We start from the raw sequence: 27,198 nt of genomic DNA on the forward strand, positions 1-27,198 counted from the left end.
TTAACAGTTGAAAGATTTCTCTGGTTCTCCGTGCTGTACTTTTTTCGATGTTCCATGCCTATAGGCTAGTTAATAGCCATACGCATCTTATAGGAAACATTGGTCCCTATAATGGGCTTAACTTTTCAATGAAAGTATGGCATTCACATCCCTTCAGCATATAATGAGCTGTTTTACCTTAGATCTATTCTTGTTCATTGAATAGTCATAGGAAGGTAATGTCTACTTTTCTATAAAATTGGAAGGTCCATTACATTTCTCAATTTTTAAATAATTTTTATTGGAAATGCTAGCTTTTATTTCCCTCTCTCTCACTCGATGACTTAAAAAAGTACAAATCCAGTAGGCAAATATGATATTCAGTCTTTTGCAATAATCTCCTTAACCTAGTAAACAGTACAAGAACGATTAAGGAAATTATCAGAGACCTTAAGGGAGATGTGTGGGATACAGGATGACCTGTAAAATTAGAGTAAAACCTCATATTCCTCAGCAGTCCCAGTCCCGGATATTTATTTACTCAAATAAAATGAAGGCTTGAACCTGTACGTAAATGTTTATAGCGCTTTATTTGTCATTGCCCCATGCTGGAAGCAATGGCAATGTACTTGGGTTGGAGAATGGATAAACAAGCTGGTACATCCATACGCTAGATATGTAGATGCCCCTAATATCAGGTCATGTGTGTTTCCTTCTGTTTAAATCAGGGTTTGCAGCTTTGGCAGGATTCTCACAGAAGTGTTTTCTTCTAAGTGCATCATGTTTGGAAGTATGTGATGTCTATCTAACTTTAGTTTTCTGGCTAAGGTGAGGTGTGCTAGGTTCTCTACTGTAAGATTGCCTTTTCTCTTTGTAATTAATAAATAATTTGTGTGTGTAAGGGGGGATACTTTGAGACACTGTCATTGACTTGCTCCACTAGATTAGCATCCATTGATGATTCTTGCCTGAATCAATTATTTCCCTGAAGACTGGCAAATAGTGATTTTTAAATTCTGTCATTTATTCTTTGTTACGTGGCATTATCTAGTAAGGAGTAACTTCTTCCTTTTCCACTGTTTATTGTTTTCTATCTTTATGACTCATGAGTTTTATTTTATTCAATGGATTATAATGTTACTCTTAAATGGTTCCAAATGTGGCCAGTGGGAACTCATTCAAGCTGGCTGGGTCCTTTTGACACGTCCACACTGTTCTTTACACACTGACTTATTTTCTGGCACCATAGAATGTTTTGGGCTCAGTGTATACTTTCCCAGCCCCAGCCCTGTCACCAGACATCTCCTGGGAACCCCGAGTCCTGTGAGTGGAGAATGGTATTTAGAAACCAAGAATGGGTGCTGGATCACTTTCATGGTTTTCACTATAAACATTGAGGTTGGGGTGCTTGAGAAACAAATCCTTCTCTTCAAAGACCCGTTAGTTATCTTAGTAGCTCTTGAAAACTGACTCATCATGACCAGAAATGTATGAATGAACTATTGATTCTGGTACTTCTGCTCACTTCTCTTTCTCTTGTTTGATACGGAAATCTTACTGGCTTGATGATGGGAAATACTGCATGACTCAGCCAGTTAAATTAGAGACCAGAGGGTGAGGTCAGAAATATTCCTGCTGAATGGTGAGTTTGGGACCAAGAAAAATATTTAGCTCTGGATTTCACTATTTAGGCTGTATCAAGTATCAGTCACTCTAAAATTTCCATGATACCCTTTTTCAGTATTTAGGTGTCACATGGGATGTAGGGTTAAGCTGATGACTCTCTTTTGTACTAAAGTAGTATTGCTGTTTTAATACGGCCAATCCTCATTACTGTTATTCATAAGTTGTAGCTATTTTGCAATGATGTATAACTGATTTCTATTTCCTCATAGATTATTTAGATGTTACTTACAACTTGAGATTTTATGAATAACCTTGATGAGTAAAGGGTACCTTCATTTCAAGAAAAGAAAAATCTTAAATAAGTTTGAATTATTATGCTTCAACTCTTCAGAGTTCTAAAAAAAATCAAGAAAAGAAAAACTTCTGCCTGACCAAGTGGTGGCAAAGTGGATAGAGCATCGGACTGGGATGCGGAGGACCCCAAGGTCGCCAGCTTGAGTGTGGGCTCACCTGCTTTGAGCAAGGCTCATTAGCTTGGACCCAAGGTTGCTGGCTCAGCAAGGTGTTACTCAGTCTGCTGAAGGCCCACGGTCAAGGCACATATGAGAAAGCAATCAATAAACAACTAAGGTGTCACAACGAAAAACTGATGATTGATGCTTCTCATCTCTCTCCGTTCCTGTCTGTCCTTATCTATCCCTCTCTCTGACTCTCCTGTAAAAAAAAAAAAAGAAAAACTTCTAAAGCTTTTATCTGAAATCTCTCTTTAGACTTATATGTGCATAGCTTTTACATAGAAAATTTCATGATTTCATGTGGCCCTGGCTGGTTCACTCAGTGGTAGAGCATTGGCCCGTGTGTGGATGGTCTCGGTTTGATTCTGGGTCAGGGCACACAGGAGAAGCAACAGTCTGCTTCTCTCCCCTCCCCCTCTCACTTCTCTCTCTTACTCTTCCCCTCCTGCAGCCATGGCTAGATTGGAGTGAGTTCATCTTGAGTGCTGAAGATGACTCCATGACCTCCACATCAGGCACTAAGAAGAACTCAGTTGCTAAGCAGTGGAGCAATGCTCCAGATGGGCAGAGCATTGCTCAGTAGGGGGCTTGCTGGTTGAATACTGGTAGGGGAGCATGTGGGAATCTGTCTCTGTCTCCCCTCCTCTCACTGAATAAAAAATAAAAAAATAAAAAAATTTCATGTTGTGTCAAGAATTGGTTATAGAGAAACTATGTAGCGTGATGGAATTATCAAAATGCATGTTTGAAGAAGGAAGTATTTTGAAATGAATAGAATCTGAACATACATTTATTGTCCTATCAGATTTACTCTAAGCTTTACATTAAGTTAGAAGTTTTTAAAATCTCATGTGCAGAGTGTGGTGGGAGAAGAGAGACCAGGGTGGGGGCTGCTATAGTAAGTAGTCCCTGCTGGACTACTACTCCTATGGTAGTCCCTGCTGGAGAGACAGTGGCCTCTGCTGCAGGTTGTGCCGGTACTGAGAGAGACAGTGGACAGACAGACCTGAGGGACTCTGGAAATAGAACCAGTGGCATCACTGGTGTGTGGCTACAGGAGCAGCAGATGTGGGTAAAGGAAGAATGAAGAATGAATTTGGGTGTTTGACTCAACTGGCTCCCCTGAGGATGGTGGGGTACAGGGTGGGGTATGGCCCTTGATCCCCTCTTGTGTGGTCTGCAGGATGGGCATGATTTCTGCAATACCACTAAGTCATTATTCATGAAACCACTGATGCCCCAGCTTGAATCCGTGCGAGATTCCAACTGAACCAGATGTTGTGTCCTCAACTGGTCACGCAGTTGTAGTAAAGAAAGTGTTCCATTTAAAAATGCCCTTGATAGAGCAGTAAAAAAGTGGTGTTGCTCCCAAGTCTTGACCTTTGAGTATGGGTCTTTTTTAATGTGTGAGATGAAATGGGAGGTATATGAAAGGATTCTGGAAGCTTTATCGTATATCACACAGAAACTTTTAATTCCAGGTTAGTTGCAGGTCTGAATATGAATGGTAAAACTATAAAGCTTACATTAGCAGATAATGTAAGAGAACTTAGAATAGGGACAGAATTCTTAATGGCACACAGGAACATTAATCACAAAGGAAAAGATTAGACTATATTGAAATTATGAATCTCTATTCATCAGTTAATTGAAAGATGCCATCGGGAAGGTTTTTTTGTTTTTTTCAGAGACAGAGAGAGAGTCAGAGAGAGGGATAGATAGGGACAGACAGACAGGAACGGAGAGATGAGAAGCATCAGACATTAGTTTTTCATTGCGCGTTGCAACACCTTAGTTGTTCATTGATTGCTTTCTCATATGTGCCTTGACCGTGGGCCTTCAGCAGACCGAGTAACCCCTTGCTCGAGCCAGTGACCTTGGGTCCAAGCTGGTGAGCTTATTTTGCTGAAACTGGATGAGCCTGCGCTCAAGCTGGTGACCTTGGGGTCTCGAACCTGGGTCCTTGGCATCCCAGTCCGACGCTCTATCTACTGCGTCACCACCTGGTCAGGCATCAGGAAGGTTTTAAGAAGACAGGACACAGGATAGAAGAAAATATTTGTAATACAAATGACCCATGTCCAGAATATTTTTGTTACTTTTTAAAGAGGACAGTGAAGTGAGGCTGTTTGTTTCCCCACCAGCTAATTCCATTTCGGAGGAACCTGGTTTGGGCCTACACGATGTTGCTGTGGAGAGCTTGGACACTTGGCATTGTGGGGTTGGTGTGGGAGCATCTTCTGGAGGACACGGCCCATGCCCTGTTTGCAGCTCAGTGTCTGTGTCTTGTGTGGGCCTGGCATGCACCTGATATTCAGCCTGTGTGTGCGAAATTAGTGGAATGAATGTTACAGTTACAAGAATAAATGGCCTCCTATGAGAACTGGCCTTTAAGTTCAGACCTAAAAATCACAGTCTGCATTATAACTGAACAAGCAGAGCTAAGTACCACCCTTAGTAGAACATGACCATGGGGCGCATTTTAGGCCTGTTGGACACCGAGTGTAGTTGCAGGAAGCTTCCTATGGCCTTTTCCTCCTCAGGGTGGGGAGTGGAGGGTGAAGCCTCCAGGATCCATGAGGCCTAATGGGGAAGGAGAATTTCATCCCACAGGCTTGGGTTTGCCAAGCACAGAATGCTGCCTTGGAGAACAGAAGCGGTGAAACCGTGACTGTTGGTGTTGGCTGGATGGAGCCAGGGGCTAGCGATGGCAGTTTTTTGAAGTTCTATGTAGTTCTCTGGTGCCTGATGATCAACACGCCCTGGTAATGATGTCGTTACTTAAATTTTGTCTGTGTGTTTTTGCAGAGCTCTCAAGTTGCTGTTGCTTCAAACGATGGATGAACAATCACAAGGCACGCAAGGGCCACCTGTCCCTCAGTTCCAGCCACAGGTAATGTTCTCGTGAGGGCGGCAGAGGGCAGACTTCTGCATTAGCGTGGCACTCCCAGTTCCCATAGGAAGTGAAGGAAGGAGCCCATATGCTGATTATGAGTATCTGAGTCACAATCAGAACTGTTTATATTTTCAAAGAGTATTTTAGAAGACTTAGCTCTCCTGTAAAAAAATGAAAAAAAAAAGTGACTTGTGGGCTGTGAGGGTTACTCTTAGGCTTAGGAAGTGAAGGCCAGAGGGTAGTACCCAGGGCGTGCCTGTATTTTGTGCCCATCTTTGCTGTGGCCAGTGACCCTGCTTGTCCACACTGCCTTCCATCAAAGCCACTCTTCTCACTCTCGGACTGGTACAGTGCTTCTCCTGTTATGTAGTTGCTTGGTTTTTTATAACATAACATGGAGTAAGAAGAATGTTTCAGTAAAAACTGCACCTACACCACTGAACTTCATTATCTAGCGTCCTGCGTTGGCTGCAGAGGCTGCCGTTATGGGGAAATGGCACCACTCCCTGCGGCGGCACCTTGTTCTGGTGCGCCTGCCAGAGGCTGCGTCTGTTTGCCAGTGGAGGCATTCTGCACTGTGTCTCTGTTTTCCTCTGCTACTCTTGTCTCGGTTTTGCTTAGACAGTAATGCAGAAATTGTGTGCAGAATTGATAGGTTTTCCAAATGAGTCCTGTGGTCAGATGGGTTTGGGAGACGTGGGTTACATTCTATGATGTTTCTTCCTCAGAGCCTCTTGTACCCTGATGTGCTTGACTCTCCCAGAGGAGGACTTCGGGCGTTGTGTTTTCCAAGCTTCCTTGCAATCCTTGCAATGGGACCCTATCTTTCTCTCTTTCAGCCCACCTAGCAACTTCTCCCAGAATCTATGTCTGTGAGTCCAGTTCAGAGTTAACTGTCTTACCTGTCTAAACTGTCCTGCCTGCCGCTGACTTTGTTCCTTGTGACCTTCTGTCTTCTCCAGCGTTTGAGATCCTGCCCATCCATCAAAGACCATCTAGAATACCATCTCTACCAGGAAGGCTCCCCCATTTTTTAATTTAATAGCTTTGCTTGGAAACCTAACTATACATTCTTTGTCAGTCTATTCTGGTATTTCTGACACCTTCGTGCCATTTCCTGTGGACACTTTCCTCCTCTCTCCTGTTGAGTTGAGAAGATTACCCTGCACCGAGGAGGGGACCCTGTGGCCGTGCAGCCCTGATGTGGGGCAGGGGCTTGACATGAATGTGCCCAGAGCCAGCCAGGACTCCGGCTGGCAGAGCAGTCTCAGTGCGCCCTTCACCTCACTGGGTTCTGTGTTGCTTTTTGTTGTCCCTTCTGAATTCTCTGTGTTCAAGAAAGAGACCCTTCTGCTTAGAGTAAGGCAGTGTCTCCCCTGGTTAGATAGGATGGTTGTTTGAGGTTTGAACTCCATCTCTGGTGTTGTGGTCATAAATTTTCAGGATTATAGGAAGCAGCATCTGTCAGATACAAACATGACTTTGTGCCAGTTTGACACACAGACACACGCGCTGCCGTCTCTTGTCACACTGTCTCCAGTAAAGACAGCTGAGGAAGCAAGCACTTCCAAAAATGAGGTCGTGTGTGTTACAATTTTGAAATTCACAGTTTTGAACAGCCCCCAAGTTGCAAAGGACAGAAAACCAAGTACTTTCAGTTCTGCCTCCTACTGGCTCACCAGCCAGAGAGGTGGGGGGTGGAAGGAGTTTCAACATTTCAGAAATGAAAATGATTGTTTTCCTGAGACACCTCGCGCCATGCAGTGTGCGTCTCAGGATGCTGTGCATGGTTCCCACCTCCTTTCACACTGTTCCTTCCACTCCTGCCTCCTGCTGCTGCTTCCGTTATGGGGGGACCTCAGTCCCTGCTGGAGTGTCATCCTGTTCAGGCTGCAGGTGGCAGGCAGGGGAGGCAGGAGGCTGTTCTCTCTGTAGTCAGAGTGAGGGTGTGAGGCACGGGGGAAAGATCACTGCACAGACACTTATAGGCCTTGTTGCTGAAGACATCTGTGAGAGGGGGTGCTGCTCTCATCATTATTCCAACAGGCTCGGGACGTGTGGTCCTGCACAGAGGCGACTGCCTGCCGCTGTTTCCTCCCATACTGGCCTGAGCCATGGCATGACATGGCAGCGTGTGGTCAGCCAGTGACTCGATCCTCTTCTGTGATGCCGACAGCGGAGTGGTGGTCAGCCTCTGAGTCCCCGATGGACAGTAGGGTGGGTGCTCCTGGCACAGCCTTCCTTCTCTCGTTCAGAGAGGATGCTCTGACCCCATGATGCATAACAGGTGGCCTCATTTTTGGAACAGTAGGAATTTATTTTTAAGTTTTACAGTGTGAGACTGTGAGATTTATGTATCTTTATTATTATTATTATTGCATTGCTGTCATTGTCTTGAACTGAAGGATAATTTTTTCTCTCAGGTTCTCCTTTCTTATTTCTGTTGAGTCCTCCCACCAGAGTCTAGAAAGTACTGGCAGGACAGGTTGAGACGTTTATGCTGTGTATTCTCATTGCTTTAGTCCCAGAAAGAGTGCCTGTCATTTGTCTCCCGCTTGTCCTTTCTCACTCTGAAATGAGCACCAGGTGAGCGTCCTCGCCAGCACACTGCCCACACTTCCCTGTCCTGTCCCAGGGACCTCCTGCTGCTCAGTCCAGGGTCAGATCCAAGTGTGAGCTCTGAGGTCAGATTGAGGGGGGACTGTCGGGTCCCCACCTGCATCTGTGGATGGAGGCCAAGTTCTGTCACACCTGTGAGCCTCACTTTCCTAACCACGGACGAGGAGACCGGTTTGCACCATGCAGAGCTGACCTGGATGTCAGTGTGGGGCGTTAGTAATACTCTTCCCATAGTGGTCCTGCCCACAGGTTTCTCTGTCCACTGCTGCTTCTGCATCACACTAGAGGCTTTTGTTATTACCTGTCTTCTGCCACAGCTCTTCTCCTGTGACCTATGTGTCCCAGTATGTGTGACCTATGTGTTTCCATCCCGGTGCTCATACCCAGAAGCTGTGACTTACCCTTGGTCCCCTGTCCCTCTCCCCTCACGCCATCCCATCCGCTGCCCACACCGCATGGTGACACCCAGGCAAGTCTGTACCTGTGTCCAGTCTCCCTGCGTCCACACTTGCTCCACGCGCCCCCCTCATGGCTCCCTGTCCACGCAGCCCGCACGCTCATGTTGTCCGTGTGGGTCACAGCACAGCGCTCCTTACTCTCGGTGTCCTGCACATGTGGCTTTGTCACCCCATCGCTATCCCCACGTCCCTCATTCCCACAGTGTCTGGGCGATCCTCAAGCTTGGCAAGCTCGTTCCTTCAGTTTACATGTTCTCTTCTGCTGTTTCTCCTGCCTCTTCCTTCCCTCCCAGTCCCCTTCCTTCCCTCCCAGTCCCTTCATCTCAGCGTAAATGTCGCTTCTGAGCAAGATCCTCCTCAGTGCCCCATCTGAACTCATCATCCACTTGTTCTCTGCACAGTCCTTACACCCGCCAGATAGTAGTACATACCGCTTGTCCCTGTCATCGTCATAGTATGCATATATGTAAGCTCCTCCCCAGTTAATATCTGTGCAGTAAAGGGACATATTTTAGAAAACCTTCCCTCTGTTTCTCCCTGTCTCTGTCCTTGTCTGTGTTTCTCACCATATTTACCTTTTCCAGGAAGAGCTGCCAGGGATTGTGGGAGAGATGGGGTCTTCATCATTAATTAACGCTTATGATGAGCTGGGCACGATCATCGCTGTTATTGGGTATAGAACTTATTATATTGGGTTGTATAACTAATGATGATTAAATGATACAAATACCAGGGTCTTATCAGTGTTTAAGTAGATAATTGGTTATATTTGGTCACTCATTTTTCGTATGCCATAGTGAATTCCCTCTTTTGTTTGATAAAAAGCTGGTTATAATGATTAATAGTGTATTGTTCAAACTGCTGTAAATCTCCAACACTTAGTATCTATATTATAGGAATAGGTTACGTTTGAAACATGCCAAGAAATTTTAGAGAAAAAAAATTTTTAAATGGGAAGAAGCATGAACAATTTGGCTTTGTTATCACCTGTGGTGTTTCTGTGTGTATGTGTGGAGGTGTTTTGCTTTTTTGGTTTACAGTGAGGTTTGTAGCAAATAACATGATAGAGTTGTGTTAGACATTGTCAAAAGTGTATTCTTTTTTGTGTAGTTTGGAGATGACTGATATTTGTTTCAAGATCATAGGATGAGCTTTATTGACAAATAAAAATCAAAGAGCATTTTGAAGTTTTGTTACTTTTAAATTTTGGAGAAATTCAACAACATTAATATAAAAATATAGAGGGCGAGATGACGTCAGAGTAATGGCGGAGTAGGAAGCGATACCGATAAATCTCCCCCAAAACTCAACAAGATCTTCAACCAGAAACAGAAAAACCTATACTTGGAGCTTCCAGATTCTTCGCAATACACCCAAAGGTATGATTGAGTGAAAAATTGGCTAAATATATAACCAAACCCCGAAGGAAATAGGGAGTAAGAAATGCTCCGCCTTCCTCACTAACCTAAATAGGGCGGCTTTCTCTGGTAATTGTGAATATAGAAACTGAGGCGGGCAAAGGGGGTGAATAGATCCAGGCCCCCGCAGCAAAAACGGCCGAACCAGGCTGTGGCTCAGAGATCCAAGCCGAGGAAAATCTGATCCTGTGGCAACCCGGGCAATACAAGCTAACACTCGCGCCAAACCCAAACAAAGAAAGACAAGCGGAGCGGCCATTTTACCCGGTCTCCTGGTCGGTGCGCAGTTAGTGGAAGAGAGATTTCTTCCTAAGCCGCGGAAGTGGGTGCCCGTGTTGCCCCACGGAGAGGCAGGGTGAGAGGCCTTTCTGTGGGCTGAGGGCAGAGTCTCTGGGCAGCCCCAGCGCCCTGGGAAAGCCACACACGGGAGGGAGTGAGAACTAATCCCAACGGTGGAGATTTTCCGTGCTGGAGGCTGTTTCACTCAGAGGGAACCACGGCCGGCCTCATATCCTGGTTTGCGCGCGCAGATAAGGAGTGAGCGATTCCTCCGAGTGCCTCGGCACTGCGCGCCCGTGTTATCGCACAGAAGGGCAGAGTCAGGGGCCTTTGTGTGGGCCAAAGCGGAGTCTCGGGCCGCCCCAGCGCCTTGCAAGAGCCGCACACGGGGACGGAGCGAGACTCAATTCCAACGCTGCAACTTTTCCATGCGGTTGGGGGTTTCACTCAGAGCGTGAGACTGCTGGCCGGATATCCTGGTTGCAGACAGTGAGTGAGAGTTTCCTCCAAGCACCCCGGAAGTGGGCGCCCGCTTGTGTTACCGGATAGAATGGCAGAGCCAGAGGTCTTCGAGTGGGCGGAAAGCCCGCCTGATTATGCTAGCAGCTCTGACTGACTGAGCCTTACCCAGAGCCCTGTGCTGAGTGGAAATAGAGTGGGGAGTTGCCAGCAATTTGAGCCTCTTACTATCCAGGCAGAGGCAGCAGCAACCCCATACCTGGACTATCAGGCTACTAATTGAGGAAGGAAAGACTAGGAGAAAGGCTCCAGGAACACAGACTCTCTCACTGTCGGAGCCTATAAATGCTAATGAGCCTCGACTCCCAACGAGAATAAAGCACAATACATGACATTGCCATAGAGACTTATCAACTGCAAACCTCTACCTGAGCGTGCCAAAGGAGCAGAACCCGGGGTACAGAGTCACCGACCAGGAAGAGGGAGAGAAAAGAAAAAGCAAGAAGATAACCTCTCAAAATCAAGAATAATCTGCAGACTTTATAACCTATCCCATTTTATTATATTTGTTCGTTTGTTTCTCTTATCTTCATTCTTGATACTTTTTTTTCCTCCTCCAATTTGGCCGATTAACTCTCTACCGGTCTTACTCTCTCCTCTCCTTGAACTACGCTACCCATAAGTGTTACATCTCCCATTATCATTTCTCTTCTCTTCCTTTCTCTCTATGAGGGTTGCACTCCAAAACCCTTAACTCTCTCTCTCTCTCTCCTTTCTTTTTTCTTCTTTTAGTGGTTCCCTCTTTTTTTCTCTCTCTCTCTTTCTTTTCTCCCTCTATAGTAGTTTCTTCCTTTCTCCTTTACATCTCCTCTCATTCAAACCTCAATAACAAACAAATTATCTTATCTGGGACTCAAACCTATGTTTGTGGCATTTTGGGGGGTTTTTACTTCACCTTTTTAACTCACTAGCAGTGCTCCCATCCCTGGCTCTCCATATTATCTAGTTCTTGTTCCACTAAATACAATAGTAAGTTTTTAATTTGTCCCCCCATTTTTCCATTTTCCTCTTATTCCTCTCATCATAACTCTTAGAAAACCAACACCTAAAAGCAAATCATTTTATTCTTGACCCAAATTTTTTCCTTATTTGCTTTTTGTGGGTCCATACGCTCTTTTTTTTTTTTTTTTTTTCTTTTTTTTTTTTCTTCTTTCTCTCTTTTTTGCCCCTTTATTACTTTTCCCCAATTCAGGCCCTCCATCACAGGCATTGTTTGTTATAACTCACAGTCCACCACAAGATTGTCTCAAGAAAGAGGGGAGAGGAAAGGAGAGGAAAAAAAGAGGGGGGGAATAATTTCCTTTTTTAAAAATTTTTATTTTATTTTATTTTTCTTTATTTCATTATTAATTTTTTAAAAAAACAACTCTTTTCGATTTGTTATTTTTTTATTTTTTTTAACTTTTTATTCTTTATTAAATCTCATTAATACTATCAACAAAACCACCCTCAGATGCCATTAAGGAAGAGAAAATCGAATATCATGGATACAAAAGAAAGAGAGGTAACACAGCTAGATGAGGAAAAATCTATGGAGAAAAAATTTAATATATTGGAAACCTTGGAGCTAAATGACAGAGAATTCAAGATAGAAATCCTAAAAATCCTCCGAGATATACAAGAAAACACAGAAAGGCAATATAGGGAAATCAGAAAACAACTCCATGAACACAAAGAATATATGTCCAAGGAAATTGAAACTATAAAAACAAATCAAACAGAGATGAAAAACTCAATTCACGAGCTGAAAAACGAAGTAACAAGCTTAGCTAATAGAACAGGTCAGATAGAAGAGAGGATTAGTGAAATAGAAGACAAGCAACTTGAGGCACAACAGAGAGAAGAAGAAAGAGACTCAAAAATTAAAAAAAATGAGATAGCCCTACAAGAATTATCTGACTCCATCAAAAAGAATAACATAAGAATAATAGGTATATCAGAGGGAGAAGAGAGAGAAAATGGAATGGAGAACATACTTAAACAAATAATTGATGAGAACTTCCCAAGCCTGTGGAAAGAACTAAAGCCTCAAGTTCAAGAAGCAAACAGAACTCCAAGTTTTCTTAACCCCAACAAACCTACTCCAAGGCATATCATAATGAAATTGACACAAACCAACAGCAAAGAAAAAATTCTCAAGGCAGCCAGGGAAAAGAAGAATACAACATATAAAGGAAGGCCCATTAGATTATCATCAGATTTCTCAGCAGAAGCTCTACAAGCTAGAAGAGAGTGGACCCCAATATTTAAAGTCCTGAAAGAGAGGAACTTTCAGCCACGAATACTATACCCATCAAAGCTATCCTTCAAATACGAAGGAGAAATAAAAACATTCACAGATACAGAAAAGATGAGGGAATTTATCATCAGAAAACCCCCACTCCAGGAATTACTAAAGGGGGTTCTCCAATCAGATACAAAGAACAAAAAAAAACAGAGCCACAAGTAAAAGCTCCAAGAAGAACACAATAAAACCAAATTTAAACTGTGACAACAACAAAAAGAAAGAGGGGGAGAAGACGGAGATTAACAGTAGCAAAGGACGATGGAGTGCAAAAGTACTCACAAAATAGTTCGCTACAATGAACAGGGTAGGGACCCTTTTCATTACTCAAAGGTAACCACCATTGAAAAAACCACCACAGAAGCACATGAGATAAAAAAGATAGCAACAGAGGAAAGATGTATGGAATACAACCAAATAAAAACAAAAGATAGAAAAACGAAAGAGAAGGATCAAACAAGACACAAAACTAACAGAAAGCAAGATATAAAATGGCAATAGGGAACTCACAAGTATCAATAATTACACTAAATGTAAATGGATTAAACTCACCAATAAAAAGGCACAGAGTAGCAGAATGGATTAAAAAAGAAAATCCAACTGTATGCTGCCTACAGGAAACTCATCTAAGTAACAAGGATAAAAACAAATTCAAAGTGAAAGGCTGGAAAACAATACTCCAAGCAAATAACATCCAAAAAAAAGCAGGTGTAGCAATACTCATATCGGATAATGCTGACTACAAGACAGGAAAAGTACTTAGAGACAAAAATGGCCATTTCATAATGGCTAAGGGGACACTGAATCAAGAAGACATAACAATTCTTAATATATATGCACCAAACCAAGGAGCACCAAAATATATAAGACAGCTACTTATTGATCTTAAAACAAAAACTGACAAAAATACAATCATACTTGGAGACCTCAATACACCGCTGACGGCTCTAGATCGGTCATCCAAACAGAGAATCAACAAAGATATAGTGGCCTTAAACAAAACACTAGAGCACCTGGATATGATAGACATCTACAGGACATTTCATCCCAAAGTGACTGAGTATACATTTTTCTCCAGTGTACATGGATCATTCTCAAGAATTGTCCATATGTTGGGCCACAAAAACAATATCAGCAAATTCAGAAAAATTGAAGTTGTACCAAGCATATTTTCTGATCATAAAGCCTTGAAACTAGAATTCAACTGCAAAAAAGAGGAAAAAAATCCCACAAAAATGTGGAAACTAAACAACATACTTTTAAAAAATGAATGGGTCAAAGAAGAAATAAGTGCAGAGATCAAAAGATATATACAGACTAATGAAAAGGACAATACGACATATCAGAATCTATGGGATGCAGCAAAAGCAGTGATAAGAGGGAAGTTCATATCGCTTCAGGCATATATGAACAAACAAGAGAGAGCCCAAGTGAACCACTTAACTTCCCACCTTAAGGAACTAGAAAAAGAAGAACAAAGACAACCCAAAACCAGCCGAAGAAAGGAGATAATAAAAATCAGAGCAGAAATAAATGAATTAGAGAACAGAAAAACTATAGAAAAAATTAATAGAACAAGGAGCTGGTTCTTTGAAAAGATCAACAAAATTGACAAACCCTTGGCAAGACTTACCAAGGAAAAAAGAGAAAGAACTCATATAAACAAAATCCAAAATGAAAGAGGAGAAATCACCACGGACACCGTAGATATACAAAGAATTATTGTAGAATACTATGAAAAACTTTATGCCACTAAATTCAACAACCTAGAAGAAATGGATAAATTCCTAGAACAATACAACCTTCCTAGACTGAGTCAAGAAGAAGCAGAAAGCCTAAACAGACCTATCAGTAGAGAAGAAATAGAAAAAACCATTAAAAACCTCCCCAAAAATAAAAGTCCAGGCCCTGACGGCTATACCAGCGAATTTTATCAAACATTCAAAGAAGACTTGGTTCTTATTCTACTCAAAGTCTTCCAAAAAATTGAAGAAGAAGCAATACTTCCAAACACATTTTATGAGGCCAACATAACCCTCATACCAAAACCAGGCAAGGATGGCACAAAAAAAGAAAACTACAGACCAATATCTCTAATGAATACAGATGCTAAAATACTAAACAAAATACTAGCAAATCAAATACAACAACATATTAAAAAAATAATACATCATGATCAAGTGGGATTCATCCCAGAATCTCAAGGATGGTTCAACATACGTAAAACGGTTAATGTAATACACCATATCAACAAAACAAAGAACAAAAACCACATGATCTTATCAATAGACGCAGAAAAGGCTTTCGATAAAATACAACACAATTTTATGTTTAAGACTCTCAACAAAATGGGTATAGAAGGAAAATATCTCAACATGATAAAGGCCATATATGATAAACCATCAGCTAACATCATATTAAATGGCACTAAACTGAAGGCTTTCCCCCTTAAATCAGGAACAAGACAGGGTTGTCCACTCTCTCCACTCTTATTTAATGTGGTACTAGAGGTTCTAGCCAGAGCAATCAGACAAGACAAAGAAATAAAAGGCATCCATATCGGAAAAGAAGATGTAAAGATATCACTTTTTGCAGATGATATGATCCTATACATCGAAAACCCCAAAGAATCCACAAAAAGACTACTAGAAACAATAAGCCAATACAGTAAGGTCGCAGGATACAAAATTAACATACAGAAGTCAATAGCCTTTCTATATGCCAACAATGAAACAACTGAGAAGGAACTCAAAAGAATAATCCCCTTCACGATTGCAACAAAAAAAATAAAATACTTAGGAATAAACATAACAAAGAATGTAAAGGACTTATATAATGAAAACTATAAACCATTGTTAAGGGAAATCGAAAAAGATATAATGAGATGGAAGAATATACCTTGTTCTTGGCTAGGAAGAATAAATATAATCAAGATGGCTATATTACCCAAAGCAATATACAAATTTAATGCAATTCCCATCAAAATTCCAATGACATTTTTTAAAGAAATAGAGCAAAAAATCATCAGATTTATATGGAACTATAAAAAACCCCGAATAGCCAAAGCAATCCTAAAGAAAAAGAATGAAGCTGGGGGCATAACAATACCTGACTTCAAACTCTATTATAGGGCCACGACAATCAAAACAGCATGGTATTGGCAGAAAAATAGACACTCAGACCAATGGAACAGAATAGAAAGTCCAGAAATAAAACCACATATATATAGTCAAATAATTTTTGATAAAGGGGCCAACAACACACAATGGAGAAAAGAAAGCCTCTTCAATAAATGGTGCTGGGAAAACTGGAAAGCCACATGCAAAAGAATGAAACTGGACTACAGTCTCTCCCCCTGTACAAAAATTAACTCAAAATGGATCAAAGATCTAAACATAAGACCTGAAACAATTAAGTACATAGAAGAAGACATAGGTACTCAACTCATGGACCTGGGTTTTAAAGAGCATTTTATGAATTTGACTCCACAGGCAAGAGAAGTGAAGGCAAAAATTAATGAATGGGACTACATCAGACTAAGAAGTTTTTGCTCAGCAAGAGAAACTGATAACAAAATAAACAGAAAGCCAACTAAATGGGAAATGATATTTTCAAACAACAGCTCAGATAAGGGCCTAATATCCAAAATATACAAAGAACTCATAAAACTCAACAACAAACAAACAAACAATCCAATAAAAAAATGGGAAGAGGATATGAATAGACACTTCTCCCAGGAAGAAATACAAATGGCCAACAGATATATGAAAAGATGCTCATCTTCTTTAGCTATTAGAGAAATGCAAATCAAAACGGCAATGAGATACCACCTCACACCTGTTCGATTAGCTGTTATTAGCAAGTCAGGTAATAGCAAATGTTGGAGAGGCTGTGGAGAAAAAGGAACCCTCATACACTGTTGGTGGGAATGTAAAGTAGTACAACCATTATGGAAGAAAGTATGGTGGTTCCTCAAAAAACTGAAAATAGAACTACCTTATGACCCAGCAATCCCTCTACTGGGTATATATCCCCAAAACTCAGAAACATTGATATGTAAAGACACATGCAGCCCCATGTTTATTGCAGCATTGTTCACAGTGGCCAGGACATGGAAACAACCAAAAAGCCCATCAATAGATGACTGGATAAAGAAGATGTGGCACATATACACTATGGAATACTACTCAGCCATAAGAAATGATGACATCGGAACATTTACAGCAAAATGGTGGGATCTTGATAACATGATACGAAGCGAAATAAGTAAATCAGAAAAAACCAGGAACTGTATTATTCCATACGTAGGTGGGACATAATAGTGAAACTAAGAGACATTGATAAGAGTGTGGTGGTTACGGGGGGGAGGGGGGAATGGGAGAGGGATAGGGGGTGGGAGGGGCACAAAGAAAACAAGATAGAAGGTGACAGAGGACAATCTGACTTTGGGTGGTGGGTATGCAACATAATTGAATGACAAGATAACCTGGACTTGTTATCTTTGAATATATGTATCCTGATTTATTGATGTCACCCCATTAAAAAAATAAAATTATTAAAAAAAAAAAATATAGAGTAATTAATTAATTTGCATGATTGGTAATATGAAAGTCGCCAGTAACAGATGACTGTGATGACAGTGTAAACCTTACTAATGATGCTAACTTATAATTAATAGTGGCTTGTATATTAGATCATTGATAACAATACCGCTAGGAATTACGAGGACATAATTTCCTCTCTGGGGAGTTTGTTCAGTCCATGTGATGACTCTCTTAATTTCCCCAGAGAGGATCGTCATCATAACGTTATCTCATTGCTTGGTAAATGTCCTCGGCTTCAAGTGTTAAGCAAATTAATCAATGTAGTCCTAGGGAATTGTTCAAGGAGTCTGTGCCTGCGAGAAGGGGAGCACGACGGGATGAATTTTCTTTTAAAGGGAAGAGTGTTCATGTGAAGGAAGCCATTCACATAGGCCGCCAGGTGGAAGTTAGCCCTTCAGTTAGCCTGCTGGGAGGTCTGAGTGTGCCCCGCACCACATGAGAGCCCCAGGAAGACCCGGGACCCTCAAGCTAGGCCAGGTACTCTGGGAGTAGATTTCTTCCTTGTCACATGTGATTTTGAATATCTATTTTGTTTCCTAGATTTCAGGTTGCTTTTTATAATATGACCCTGTTCGTTTATAGTTTCAGATCTCTCAAGAGATCTGAACGTAATACTTTACCACAAAAGTGGAATATAAATGTTTCCAAAATCAGTTTTAATTATGCCTTTAAGTAAAGAGTTGTGGGTGTCTTAAAGTCATTAAGAAATAAAAGTCCTGTTAAGAAGCAATGTGTAGGCTTATGTGATCCATGGTAATTAGTTACGTTTTGAGATTTTTCCTAAAGATGAATCTGTTTGAAAACAGTCTCTGTTTAGGAGTTGTAGACAATATGAATCCGCATTGTCTGAGGAGCAAGCATTTTCCAGCTCCCGAGGTTCCTGGGCGTTGACCAGTGTCCTCTTGTTTGCCTGTGATCTTAAACTCTCAGCATGCTCCTGCCAGATAACCCAGTTGCCACCCAACATAGTTTTATTATTAAAAGGATTGGGGGCAGAATAACTATAGATCTACTACATTGTCACTCAGGTAGCCTGTACGCAAGGGGTTAGACTGTCTTCATTCCTGAATTAGGAAGCCAGTCTATATGGAAATGGGGTCTCCTAGTTGGAGGCAGAGCCCAACAGTGGGTGGTACTTAGACCTCCTAGTAAGCAGGCCATTGGCACAGGGGAAATGTCACGTAGGTAGTGGAAGACTCCAGTTATGTCAACTTCACAGTTGAAGTCTGTGCACACACAAGAGCCCTGTTACGAGGGGGTTGGTGGACAGGTATCCCTGCTGGCCCTTGAGGAGGGCAAGTGACAATCAGTGCTGACATGTGCCGAGTGCTAGTTCTGTCTGGGTGCTTGACAGTCACTACTACCCCACAGGCCCAGGTCCTCAGGGGCTTACCCTGCCCTACAGAAGTGGGGAACCAGGCTTGGGTTGCTCACCCAGCTCAGGAGGATGCTGGGCATCAGACTGGGCTCTGAGCCCCGCTGTGTCGACCGCTTCCAGACCTGTGCCCTTTCTGTTGGGCCGTATGGTAACTCCGCCTCGCCAGGCCCTGGAGCAGGACTGATGGGAAGCACAGTGACCGGTGTGCTCCTGTGTCCCTGTAATGGGGACAGTGGAGTGTTCCTAAAGTCTCTGTGAACACTGGGGACCGACGGGAGCTCTGTGTCGGCTGTTGGGAGGCTGTTGGAGGCAGAGGTAGTGGGCTTTCCTCGCAGGTCTGCACTTTTACCCACACGCAGGTAGCTCTGCCCCAGAGTCACCTGGAACCTGGGGTAGCTGCAGCCACAGAGTTGTCTAGGCTTCGACATTCCTGAGGGCCTTACGTTTATACTCACAGCTTTAGGAAATACATGTTGTCAGCTTCATGTCGGGCTACCTCATCCCTCTGGATACAGAGATAAAAGTTGGATTCTGCTTTTGAGAAGCACAGTATAAGGAGGGAGAAGTGTGTACGTGTAAAGAAAGAGCTTACCTACAGCGAGACGCAGACAGAGTGCAGTGCCTGTGGTTGGTTTAGTGCTGTTTGCAGGGTGGCTGTTGGCTGTGCTCGATGGACGCACGGGGCAGAGCCAGGGAGTGCCCTGTGGGCCAGAGAGGACGGTCCGCAGCTGGGCCAGACCAAATCTCATGGAAGAGGGAGGCTAGCTGGTGTGAAGGTGGGCAATCCCAAAGCCGTGGGCAAGAGTCAGTGACGAGCACAGTGAGGCCGGGGCATGGCGCACTTGGAGAACAAAGGTGTGGTTGGTGGCTGAGGCCCAAGGCCAGGTGCAGGCTTGACTAAGAGCTCTCTGTCATTGTAAGGCACACTGTCTTTGTAGCATAAGAAGCAGACCAGTAGTTTTACTTTTATAAAGTTGAAGGTCCTTTAGATGACTCATACAGCTCAGAAAAATACCTGGTCCTTAAGGGACTGCGGGTGACTGAGACCTAGTTTATACACAAGATTGAGAACAGAGAAAAGGCCATTTAGTGATTTTTATTTGGTTATAATTCATCCTGATTTGAATCTCTTTATTTAGCTGAATTTTTAAATTTCCATTATAACTGTAATTTAAACTAATATATATTTAAAGTTTATATATATATGTATTTATGTATATATGGAATTGGAACTCATTCAAAAAAGAGAACATGGCTTTTCCTAAAAGTAGTTCTTTAGTTGAGTGGGCACTCATTGATGACCCCATCTTTGTTGAGCGTACCTAGCACAGTGCTACCTGCAATGGGATATTCCTGTGAGCATGAAGTGTGGCGTTGAAGACAGTCTAATAGTGTCGTCACCGAGGTCTGTGTTATCTACCTGTTTCACAGCCTCTGAGAGGAGACCTCTTTCCACATGAGCTTGTGTTTATACAAATTGCAGTGTGGCGAAGAGACCGAGGGTAGCGGTGATGTGCAGCTATGATCCTTCTCGTGTCAGCTCACCATGTCTACACTGGCTGACAGGACATGAGAGCAGATGAGACAGGCTGTCACTCAGACACACTGCCCTTTGAAGAGAGGCCATGGGGGGAAGAGGTGCCACAAATGGGCTGCGAAGTTTACATACACTGCCCACTGTTAAACAGATTACGTCTAATGAAGTGTCTAATGCTCGGTCATCTCAGCCTAATCCTTGGTGGCAGTTCATCCCTCCACTGCCAAAACATACCGCCCTCCGGCTTCTCTTGCCACTCTGGCCGCTATGCACAGGGAGGTGCCCAGTCCTAATAAACCCAGACTGTGTGTGATCTGACATGCAAATGTAGGTCATTGCATATGTAAATGTGCGATTACAGACCTGCATGCCAGAACACATTAGTGAGACTCTGTGCTCAGCATGTGGCTGTCGCACCGCCTTAGCGGTTCCCGTGCATGTTTGTCAGTCATGGTGCTGACAGAGGACGGGCTTCCCCGTCAGTAAAAGTGTGGGGACCATGGGGCAGTGTCCCTGTGATGAAGCTGTAGCTCACTGTGGAGACTGACACTGTTGTCAGGAAGTGCGGACTGGTCTGCACTGGCCCTGGAGAGAGGGGCTCTGTGTCTTACATGGTGTGGGCTGCTTAATAACAGGTGCATTACTTAGAAAAGCACAGGCAATTAAAGAAGTCTTTCCTCTTGAAATAATACTTTTATTGAAAGTTAAGCAACTAAAACAGTTGCTACTAACTAGCCCCTTGGGTAAATGGGAGAAGAGTTACGTTGTAGGTTGGCTTTGTTGCGAAGGCTCCTGTTTTGTCCCAGTGACGATTATGTATATATTTATCTCCATGAGGACAAAAAGAAATCTTGTAATTAAACAGCAGGGTACATTGTCTTCCTTCATTTGATAACTTTATTTTATTTTGTTATTCTTTAGTGTGGTATATACGTGTTTGCAGTTTCATTTTTAACCCGTGTTTCTATTCCCAGTCTTTCATTTTTCCTCCAAGACTTGAAACTGAAAAATATTAGGGGGTTACCATTAGGGTCTCATAATACTGGGTTGCAGGTTAGGTGCCCTTGTTTAGTAACTGTTGAGGGAGAGCCAAGACTTATTCTTGGGACTCGGGGAGACATAGGTTTGTTTCCATAATGTGCATTATTGGAAGGTCATGAGAAATCAAATTAGATGGTGTATCAAGTCCTAATATGCACAACCTATTAATTTGGAGGTACCACAGTGGACTATGGTACCACTATGACAATCACTTACAGTCTCATTTATGAAATGCATGTCTGAGATGTCTTGTAGTCTGGTTATTGTGCATGTCTTAAGAGAAGAATGACACTTTTCAGTGACAATATTTTGGACTGTTAGAAGAGAAGCCGTGCAAAGTGACAGACATCACTGCTCCTTTCTCCTCCTTTTGGGAAACACTATGTTTGAATCACAGTGCAACTTTAGCAGAACTTTGCAGAGTATTTTGCTAGCATCGCACATAGGAAGTACTGAAATGTGTTAGTTATAAAAGAAAATGACTTCTCCATGAACAAGATACCATATTGTTTAAAATATGTAATTATGCACTGAGGAAAGAAGTCTACCGACCATGTCACTCCAACGATGTAACCTAGGACAAGCAAAAGTAGGGAGACAGTCACAGCACCAGTGGGACAGAGGATTTCTAGGGCAGTGAAGATACTGTGTGATACGATAATGGACACACGTCACTGTGCATTTGTCCAGATCCGTAGAATTACAGCACCAGGAACCCCAATGTCAGCTGGGGACTCCGGGGTATGATGATGTGTCGGCTAATCAGTTGTAGCAAATATGCCATCTGGTGGGGACGGTGACATTGGGGAGGCTCTGCATGGGGTGGGGGCAAAGGGTGTAAGGGAGCTCTCTGGACCTTCCTCTCAATTTTGCTGTGAACCTAAAACTGCTCTAAAAACATAAAGTCTTTATAAAAAAAGCGGTGATGTGACTGAACTTTTTGCCGCTGGAAATGTCCTCTGCGGAAAGTAAACGAGTGCTGGGACCCTCATAGGCGTTCATGTGTTAGGCGGCCCATTGGGCTAAATGAGTATATATTTATCCCTTTTCACTCAAAGCTACTTTGAAAAAAGAAAAGAATTATCAAAGAAGTACTAGGTTGCACAGGACGTGATTATGTTCTGTGAATGAGAGATAGTTTATAGGAGTTCCTGTCTAAAATTTTAAAATCTTCCTTGTCCTCTGACATTTCACATTCTTCTTCCTTAATTTCTTTTTTCTTTTGAGTCCTTTCTACCTGACGTACTATGTATCTATTTTCACATTTGCTGTGTTTATTATTTGCCTTCCAGTCATAGGATAAGTTCTGGGAGGGCAGATCGTCTGTGGCTCATGGCTGGGCCCGCGGCAGGGAGAGCAGAGCCTGGCCAAAAGGGGCATCGGTCACCATTGAATGAAGGCATGTCTGCAGGCTCACCGTGGGGCTCAGCCGCTTATGTGAATACAGTCCTTGTGTATATCATGTGAATGAAAACTTTTCTGACTTTTTTTAATTGCAGAAAGCCTTACGACCGGATATGGGCTATAATACCTTAGCCAACTTTCGAATAGAAAAGAAAATTGGTCGCGGACAATTTAGCGAAGTCTATAGAGCAGCCTGTCTCTTGGATGGAGTACCAGTAGCTTTAAAAAAGGTGCAGGTAAGATGATTTCAATTCTCTACATCAATGTGACATTATCCATATGAATAATCAATCATGGATAGGGAAGTTTGTCTTGATGGATTGGGTAATAACCATCTTATGGTGGGAATTCTGGGGAAGAATAACAGTTGTGCCCTCCAGGCTTGAATTGAGGGCAGTGCACAGTGGGAGTTAAGTTCAGTTTTACTGTTGCCTCTGGGTTTGTTCACACTGACTCAGTCATGGCCACAGTGAGCCTAGAAAAGCTGTCACAACCTGGCTTCTGTTAGGTATTTTTCCCCGCCAAGAAGGAAGGAATGGGCCAGCTGCAAAGTGTGGAATAAGTAAATGGCTTTATTGAGGACAGAGCACACACCCCGCCCGGCAAGGTTCCCTGGCCCCAAGGAAAGAAAGAGAAATGGAGGTGCAAGATGGAGGCCAGAGAAGTTGCACGGATTAAACCGCGTGGGAGATATTTAAAGGGTCCCTCTAGGGAAGTGGAGCTACTATGATGTGGTAAAATTTCACTGGCTGGCAGATGATCGCTTCTTTCCAAATGGTTCCTGGGAAGCTTCCTTTAGCGGGTTTGATTGTGGGCGGTCCTAGCCAAAGTGGGCGGGTCTGAGTTCCTACGTGACCATCCCTCTATCCACCGACCTTACATTCTGACCTTTTGTGTTAAATAGAAAAAGGGGCACCGTTTATTCGTCTGGCTACTTCCTGCTGAATAGGGGCGTCGTGGGGAGGGGGAGATCAGAAGGTGGTGGCTTTGGGGGGTGTCAGAAGGAACATCTGTGTGGCTGTGATTGGAGAAACTTCGTGGATGAGGTCCTGTAAGTATTTAAAAGAAGAGAGGAGTAATAGGGGAATTTGCAGGGTCCAGCCTTTTGGTGAGCTGGAGATGGATGAAGTCCAGTTGTTCCGACTGCCAGTGATCCTGTAAGGAGGCAAGCTTGAGGCAGAACTGCATGTCAGGTGTGGCGTAAAAAGGGGAAAGGAAGAGGGTCCCATCCATTCCCATAACTGAAACCTGTGAGGGAACTAGAGGTCCAGAGTATGAAGGTAAAAACAGAGAAGGCAGCCCCCAGGTCCACAAGAAATGGACTTACCCACTTGTTGCAAAACCCTGGGTTCTCCGAGTCCAGGCCGTGTCCTAGGAGTTCGAGTGATGCACCCACCTGGCTGGATTGGCCTTCCATTTGGGCGGCTTGTCCTCCACGTAGAGGCGCTGAGGAAAAAACCTGTTGCCCAAAGGGGCAATCACTCCGCCAGTGACTGGGCTGCTTGCAGTCAGGGCAGGGCTCAGTGGGCAGCCGCAGGCAGGGGCCCTGCCGGGGCCAGTGGTCCTGCTTGCCACACTTAAAGCAAGCTGCTGGTGGCTCTGCTGGTCTCAGGGTTGCCACAAGAGTTGGGGTTTGGAGCGTTATCTTTTGCTGCATGGGGGCCTGGCGAACAGGCCTGTTTCTACTAGTTGGGACCGTTAAAAACTTTAAATGCCGTGTTCACAGGTTCCGGATAGGGGTTTGGGGGATTGGGAATAAGAGGAGGGGGGCTCGTGCAGAGCCAGGCACCCAGATCTCGCAGGAAAAACGCTGGAGCCAAAGGCAGGACAGGGCAGGAACTTCCTGCAAGAAAATTGGGGTTGGATGCCCTGAAAACCGGTGTAAGAGCCAATGCCAGGCTGAGAAAGGCCTGACGGAGGCGGGACTAGAGAACACAGTGAAGTGAGGGGCCCCTGGCCAGCAGGGGAGGAGAAAGAGATGGTAGTAGATGGCGAATAGTTTTTGCGAAGGGAGAGGAGGAGGCTCTCAGAGGAAAGAGAGGTCCGCAGAGGGACCAGAGAAAAGTCCCGAGAGAGGGAGAAAGAGAGAGAAAGAGTGAGGGAGAGAGGTGCCCGCAGGGGTCAGGCAGGAGGGAAAGAGAGTTGGGAGTCCGCGGAGAAGGAAAGATTAGGAGTAGAGGTTTTAGGTGAGGTTTCTCTGGCTAGAAAAAGGGCCGTGCAGTGGAACAGGCAGCACAGAGATTAAGGACGGTTGCGCAAATAATTAGGAGCCGTGTATGTAAGAGATCTCCAATCAGTTCCCAGCTTTTTTGGCGATAGTTAAATTGGTGAGGGTGTTAACACCGAAAGTCCCTTCAGGAGGCTAATTGAGTGGGTTCTGTGGCCTGGCCACAGCGGAGAAGAAGAACAGTTTCTTCTTCCTTAGGGAGGGAAATTCCTGTGCCCTCACAGCCGCGCTCAGTTCTCAGAGTGGTCAGACTTGAGTATTAGCATCCGGAAAACTCAAGGTCCAGCCATGGATGAAAGTGGATGTGCTTGGGGAGGTCTCCACAAGCACACGCTCACTCGGATGAAAAAGAGTTCCCTGACATAGCTACGGTTTCGGACAGGGAGTCTCGGAGGAAAGAACTGAGAGGAAGGCTGGAGGCAGGGGACTTACCGCACCGTGCACCGAAGTGGGTTGGAGATCGGAGATCCTGGTACTTTCTCCTGGTTCTTTCTTGGAGGGGAGAAGAAAGGAGTGGTCCTTGCAGACTTCTAACTCCTTATGGGTTTTCGGTACCAAAAATGTAAGGTATTTTTCCCCGCCGAGAAGGAAGGAAGAGGGCCAGAGCCGCAAAGTGTGGAATAAGTAAACGGCTTTATTGAGTACAGAGTGCACACCCCGCCCGGCAAGGTTCCCTGGCCCCAAGGAAAGAAAGAGAAATGGAGGTGCAAGATGGAGGCCAGAGAAGTTGCATGGATTAAACCATGTGGGAGATATTTAAAGGGTCCCTCTAGGGAAGTGGAGCTACTATGATGTGGTAAAATTTCACTGGCTGGCAGATGATCGCTTCTTTCCAAATGGTTCCTGGGAAGCTTCCTTTGGCGGGCTTGATTGTGGGCGGTCCTAGCCAAAGTGGGCAGGTATGAGTTCCTACGTGACCATCCCTCTATCCACTGACCTTACAGCTTCCACGAGGCAGACTTGCTCTGTCACCTTGCTCCTCCCTGGACATGAACTGGGTGTTGTGTGCTCCATGGAGCTGTGCAGCTCTGGGCTTGAGGACAGGAAGGAGAGTGAGGAAGGTGTCACCTGTGTTAGCACACAGCAGTCAGCATTAGGGTGAGGCATATGAATGAACTAGAGACCACAGTTCAGTGAGTGAAGGAAGCTGGAGAAGATGCAGGCAGAGGACTGCCCTCTTGCCTTCTACTTCCCTGCTGCATTTGCATTGTTCTAGAACAGGGGTCGGGAACCTATGGCTCGCCAGCCAGATGTGGCTCTTTTAATGGCTGCATCTGGCTCGCACACAAATCTTTAATAAAAAAAAATAATAACGTTAAAAATATAAAACATTTTCATGTGTTACAATCCATTCATTTCCTACCGCTCATGTTCATGGTTGCGGGTGGCTAAAGCCAATCACAGCTGTCCTCTGGGACAACACCAAATTTTTATTGGATAATGCGTAATGTACACGAGTTGTTGTATGGCTCTCACGGAATTACATTTTAAAACATGTGGCGTTCATGGCTCTCTCAGCCAAAAAGGTTCCCGACCCCTGTTCTAGAACCTGCCTCTTGTTTCCTGCTCAGGCTCCGCTCCTTCTCCCCGCGGCCCCTAACCCTGAAACTGGCCCCGCCCCACCACCCGGTGCTCCCTTGCCCTCTGGTCTAGAGAACTGTCTTTCTGCTTCTGAGGACCTCTGGCCTCATCCCTTTCCACTTACCTGTCCCAGTAAGGTGCTGCTGTTCACTGCTACCCCGAGATTCCGCCTTCTGCAGTCCTGGTATCCTTTCTCTGGGACACCTGTGAAACTGGTCTCCTTTCTTTTCAGCTGATGAAGGTATCCACAGTGGAAGTCAAGCATTACCCAGCCTCAGCCACCGCCTGCGCACATGCACGCACGCTTAGCAGCGAATGTCCCCTCCTGTGTGCGGGGGTCTCACTCTCTGCTGTCTCACAATTGCACGGCTGCCCCTGACATGCCCCCCCACACTCCCTGGTACTCTGGGTGAGACCCCCCCGCCTTCCTGGAGCTGCCCGTGTCTCCCACCCAGCCCACCTCCCCCGAGAGCAGCAGCAGATGACCTGCTTGCTGGACTTGTGTGGTCAGCTGCCTCAGCACACAGCTTCTGACACCACCTCCCCTCCCCCGTGTCTGTGTCCATGTGTGTGCGGCTTCCTCCACCTCCAGGGTCCCCTCTTCAGTCCCCTTGGTGGCCTCTCTCTGCCCACTTCTGTTGCAGTGGTCCTCACCACTCTGAGATGGGGTTGCCTGCTCCTCCTACATCCATGTTGTCACTCACAGCTCCTCTGCACCTGTGCACTCACTGTGGAGCCCGGCTGGCTGTGCTGAGCTCCGGCTCATAAACCTGAATGACAGGTGGGCTTTCTGCTCATCCTGAGAGGTTTTTTAATGTTGAGGGAGCCTATTG

The 27,198-nt window shown here is 44.3% G+C and overlaps 1 protein-coding gene across 2 annotated transcripts in view; it reads left to right on the forward strand.

The window, feature by feature from the left end:
- Nucleotides 1–27,198, forward strand: part of NEK7 (NIMA related kinase 7) — a 100,607-nt gene that overhangs the window by 27,718 nt on the left and 45,691 nt on the right. For both annotated transcript variants that reach the window (XM_066238617.1, XM_066238609.1), the window contains exons 2-3: nucleotides 4,929–5,013; nucleotides 22,653–22,793. In XM_066238617.1, the coding sequence (XP_066094714.1) occupies nucleotides 4,957–5,013; nucleotides 22,653–22,793 (198 nt within the window). In that variant the 5' untranslated portion in view covers nucleotides 4,929–4,956. The remainder of the gene's footprint in view (nucleotides 1–4,928; nucleotides 5,014–22,652; nucleotides 22,794–27,198) is intronic.

This window comes from Saccopteryx bilineata, chromosome 1 (genome assembly GCF_036850765.1).
Source record: "Saccopteryx bilineata isolate mSacBil1 chromosome 1, mSacBil1_pri_phased_curated, whole genome shotgun sequence".
Lineage (NCBI taxonomy): Eukaryota > Metazoa > Chordata > Mammalia > Chiroptera > Emballonuridae > Saccopteryx > Saccopteryx bilineata.